We start from the raw sequence: 5,595 nt of genomic DNA, 5'->3' as shown, positions 1-5,595 counted from the left end.
GCTAAATGTTGCTTCAGTTTCCCTAAAAATCACAGGGCATTTTCAGAGAGTAGTTAAAAAATTTCAGGCAGACCCAACCAATGTAGCACAGGGGACTTTCAACTAGCATTCAAAATTGAGGCAAAACCATGATTTTCTTAATTATTAATTATTATTATTATTTCTTAATAATAATAATTTTTATTATTGGAAAAAATACATTTTATATCTGGGCAATGCCTATATAGGTAATGCCTATAGTGGCTCATGCCTATAATCCTAGCTTCTTAGGAGGGTGAGATCTGAGAATCATGGTTCAAAGCCAGCCCAGACTAGAAAACCTGTGACTCTTCAATGAATGCTTAGAAAAATGGAAGTGGCACTGTGGGTCAAATGGGTATAGCTCTTGATTTGAGTGAAAAAGCTCAAGGACAGTGGCCAGTACCAGAGTTCAAACCCCATGAATGACAAATTGAAAAAACTTTAACAAAGAAAAATACAGCTTAGATTTAATTTCTTTTAGTATTTTTATTTTACTTTGCAAAACATTTAATTTCCTTGGAGTTTGATAACATGTACATAGTTATTTTATATGTAATTAAATACGTCAGATAATTTGCCTTAGTAACCATTTTCTATTTGATTTTATTAGGTTATTTGTGACATAGATTTAATATGATTAATATTTGTTGAATTGTAAACACATCCATTATGAATTTTGTGCAACATTATTTTTAGTCTGATCATTTGTTAACTTCTGTTCACTGAAACCTTTCAAAAATAAAAAAGAAATATTAATAGTATTCTAACTTGAAGATCAATTTTCACACACATATATCAAATCATTAAATTGTGTTTCATAGATAATTAAAATATATTCTTGCATAATAAAGTAATAATGAAAACTATTGTAAGAATTTCTATACAATGTCTTTTAAGAACTAACTTTAACACACACTGAACAATAACCATTACTCCAAAACATTATCATTTCGTGTTTTAAATGTATCTCAGAAAAATCTCAGGGTAAATTCTACCTATGTATCAATGCTTTCTGAATAAATTTTTTAAATATAACTTTCCCCATAGCTTGCTTTATCTGTTTGTTCCTAAGACTGTAAATGATGGGATTCAAAAAAGGTGGAATAATGGTATAAAATACAGATAGAATCATGTTCTGAATTATTTCAGTGCTTGGTGAGGGTCTTAGGTAAACCACAGAACCTGTACTAAGAAAAACAGACACCACGAGAATGTGAGGCACACAGGTGGAAAAGGCCTTTCCTCCTCGCTCTTCTTTGACTGGAAACTTCAGCACTGTTAAAAATATGCGAACATATGACAGCACAATGAAGGTAAAGCAGCCACCGCCGAATCCCATGACAGAAAAAAGAAGTAAGAGTTGGCTACTTAAAGTGTCTGAGCAGGAGAGCCTTAGCAGAGAGGGGATGTCACAGAAGAACTGATTGACCACGTTGGACTGGCAGAAGAACAGCCGGAATGTATTACCAGTTTGTACAGCTGCAAAGATGGTACCGCTGATTAGGGACGCCATTGTAGTCTGGACACAGAATTGGTGATTTATGATGACAGGGTAGTGGAGGGGCTGGCAGATGGCCACATAGCGGTCCTGGGCCATGATGGTGAGAAACATCAGCTCCACAGATGCACAAAAAAATACAAAAAATACCTGCATTGCACAGCCACCTACAGAAATAGTCCTGTTGTTTGTGAAAGAGTTGATACAGGCATTGGGGACAGTGACAGAAATGTAGCACATATCCACCATGGATAGATTCCTGAGGAAGAAGTACATGGGTGTGTGTAGATTCTGATCAATGGTGGTGACAGTGATGATAATAAAATTCCCCAATAGGGTGGCCAGGTATATCAGTAGGAACAATATGGAAAGCAGGACCCTGAGCTCCCACACCTCAGCAAAGCCCTGCAGGAGAAACTTGCTCACTGTGCTGAAATTGGCCATACTCTTCGAATGCACATTCATCTGGAAATTAAAGCAATGGAGGAGAGTCGAAATATTGATTAAAATGATTCTGAGCCAGACATCAGTTGTTCACTCCTGTAATCTTAGATACTCATGAATCTGAGATCTGAAGATTGAAGTTGAAATCCAGTTATTTTAAGAACTTATTTATAAGCTTTGAAAATAAACTAGAAACTCAAAAGTAATTATACTTTTATAACTCTAGCAAATTTTCTTCTTTGAAAAGCCTAAATTTTTATCATTTAAAACCTTTAAATTCATTAACATTGTTATTGTTATTCTCCATTACTCGAAGACCATGATTTGGGTATGTGAGTTTTCTCCAGAAAAATACTAACAGAGCCACACTAATAAGTGCTTGTTTAAATAACTGGATAATAAATTCAATTCAAGTTGACACATAAAACTAGACATGACGATGTTCATGAACTGTTGTTAAGCTTTATTCGAAGTTGAGTTATAAATGTGGTCAATGTTAATGTTGTTAAATGCCCTATACCTGTTCCTTTGCCTGTTGACTGATTCGTCATGATGATTAAGTATCTGGAAAATTTTACTTGTGTAGACTAGATATATTCATTTATTTTATGAATTCAACGATTTTTCTACAAAATTTCTGTTTAAGAGAATTGAATTTTTAGAAGATGTTGAGTATGTTTTGTTATTAATATCCCTTTCACTCAAGAATAACCAGAGAAGTTTACAGGGTAGATCAGTTTAATCAGAAAATGTATCTATTGTAGGATGTGATATGGCCTTTCTAAGGATGACACCACATCTTGCCAGCTCCCAAATGGCATACTTTTATTACTTAATTGCAAGAGTCCTGTGGCCTTCAACCGTTGCATTGTTTTAAGCATAAAGGGACAAGTCAATAGAGGGAATCTATGCAGCACAGGTGCTTCAAAAGTCATCTGAGGAACTGCAGTTTTTTAACAAAGGGCCCTTGAAGCACCAATATACTACAAATGTTAGAGAATGCCACAACTACATAATTGGATTGGGGCCTGTCTTAAATACCTTCCCATCGACTGATGGAAATCTTTTGGACCAGGCATAAGACTATGACAAGATAGTCATCTTTATTAAAAAATATTGATCCAGATTGATTACAAATGAAGGAACATTGGATATAAATCTGTGCACAAGAGTCCTAAAGGAAACTTGGAATATCACTCTAACAGCAGCAGAAGGCATCCATTCTTACAGCACAGAGAGCAGAATTCAGTATCCTATGATGTCACAAAATGTAGTAACAACTTTAAGAAGATTCACATCGTACTCCATTACTTTTTAAGTTACAAGAGCATTAATTAGAAATCAATGACAAAAAAAATTTAAATGTTTACAAATATGTGGAAGCCAACATATACCTTAATAGGGGTGGAGTGTCTTGTATTTATTCTTCTATTTACTTATTCAATTTATTTATTCTTCTATATAACATAATGTATATGAACATAATGTATCTTGATCGGTGTCACTCTTTCAATATTACACCAATCCCTCCCAATCCCCTTCCATCACTTGTTTTAATATTGTGGAATATATATTAATTTTATTGACTATATTCTTGCCCTTTCTTCTCTTTTTCTCCCCATAATCCCTTGATGAGACCCCATCTCTGTCATGTTTACTTGTTTTTTTGTTGTTATTATTGTTGAACTTTGGTTTTGACTTTCTAAGGAATCATTACTTGAGTTTTCCTTTAAATCAACTTTTTTCAGTTAACATATTTGTATGCACTTACATACCACCCAATGTATTTTCTTATATGTTTACAAATAAATCCTAGCTTCCACCTATGAGGGAAACCTTGCAAGCTCTATTTGTGCCTGGATTTAGTGAATGATTTTTAATTGCCATTATGAATATAGAAAGAAAAGATAGAAACATTGGGACAAAAGACATATCAAAATTATTGAAACCAATTCTTTATTGAATAAATACTGTCATGAACAAATGCCTACATTGTAGAATGAAGATTCTAAATAAAACAACTGGATTTTATACATAAAAGAACAAAAAACAGTAAAAATAATTACATCTAAAATTAAGAGTTATGAAGAATTAATAAGAGTTAGGTCAAAAAGTTACATGTATGAGTAGAATCCATAGAAATTTTAAGATTTAGATTTCTGAAAATATTTGAAAAGTTATCAAAAAATCTTAGGTAGACTAAATATAAATAAATAATTCATTGTTAACATAAATAATATTTATAGACAATATAAATGCTACCACAGAACTAAGAGGGTCATAATGGCCTTATATTAACAATTGCAAGCCAACAAAATTAATATGTTGAATGCAGCAGTTCTTAGAACTATGCTAGTTATTAAACTGAATCAAAAAATTAGGAATTCAGAAAAGACTAATAAAAAATAAATAGCTGAGGTGGTAACTAAAACGTTCACACTAAGAACATCCTAGGATCACACTGTTTATGTGTAAATTCCAAAAAAATAGTAGGATGAATACCAGTAAAATTTATTCAATAAAAGAAATATGAAAAAATACTAACAAACTGGGGTTAGTGACATTAGCAACATAGGTCACAATACCACAACAAAATAAAAAACAGGCCAAACTATTTTAGACACATGGATACAACATTCTAAGTAATAATTTAGTTTCTGAAATCTTCCACTTAATACACTAGTTAATATTTTTTAAATACTCATGACTTCACTTATATTTTACATGTGTATATATTAAATGTATAAATATAATTTAGATCTAACTTCTACTCTTTTGAAAAAACATGCATCCTTATTATGTATGAGCATGATTTAACTTTAAAAATGACATAATTTCACATCTATCTATCTATCTTTCTATCTATCTATCTAATTTCTGGATCTATTCACCCACTGAAGGGCATGTGGTGTGGACCCATCACATGGTTGTGATGAATAAAGTTTTGGATAAGTGAACGATAGGGGTATTGTTGTATCATAGGGTAGAAATAGATAGGAGAGGGTTCATAAATGATTGTTCTTTGAAAAACTTTTTTAGTTGAACAAAATGACTATGTTATCAGGTGTGATGAGGTCAGGAGGAAGGGTAGGGGAACACAGCGTAAATATTCAGTGTACATATGTGAACTTTGAACTAAGTAAACCCAGAGGATGGGTGGGGTTGGGAGAGATGGGAGAGAATAATAACAATGGATGACATTGATGAAGATGTACAATATTAACATGTGGAATTGAAACCAAAGTTTCATAACAACATAAAGACAATTAAAATAACTTATTAAAAATTCTGAACAAATATTTGCTTTCCATATACTTCAGAGATTCAAAGCACCAAAATATATAAGTAAGTAAAATTTATCCTTAGCTAGGTATATTGTTCATAATAATCAAATCAAGCAATATACATCACTACATTAATATCAGAAAGAGAATAAACTCAGTTGGAAGCATTAATATACAGGTAATGTCAATTCCATTTTAAAATCTGTTCACAATTGGGCTAAAGACTTAAAGAGAAACTTCTCTGAAGGAGAAAGAAGGATGGCCAATAGACACATGAAGAAATGCTCAACCTCCCTAGCCATAAAAGAAATGCAAATCAAAACAACATTAAGATACCACCTCACTCCA

General features: G+C 32.5%; 1 protein-coding gene across 1 annotated transcript; it reads right to left on the bottom strand.

Moving 5' to 3' along the window:
- Positions 1 to 1,012: 1,012 nt before the first annotated feature.
- LOC105985059 (olfactory receptor 14C36-like) lies at positions 1,013 to 1,963 on the bottom strand. The gene has a single exon (XM_013015471.1). The coding sequence runs from the start codon at positions 1,961 to 1,963 to the stop codon at positions 1,013 to 1,015; it is 951 nt and encodes a 316-aa protein (XP_012870925.1).
- Positions 1,964 to 5,595: the final 3,632 nt, after the last annotated feature.

This window comes from Dipodomys ordii, unplaced genomic scaffold, assembly GCF_000151885.1.
Source record: "Dipodomys ordii isolate 6190 unplaced genomic scaffold, Dord_2.0 Scaffold27, whole genome shotgun sequence".
In the NCBI taxonomy this organism is placed as follows: domain Eukaryota; kingdom Metazoa; phylum Chordata; class Mammalia; order Rodentia; family Heteromyidae; genus Dipodomys; species Dipodomys ordii.
This window is presented reverse-complemented; position numbering and strand designations above follow the sequence as displayed.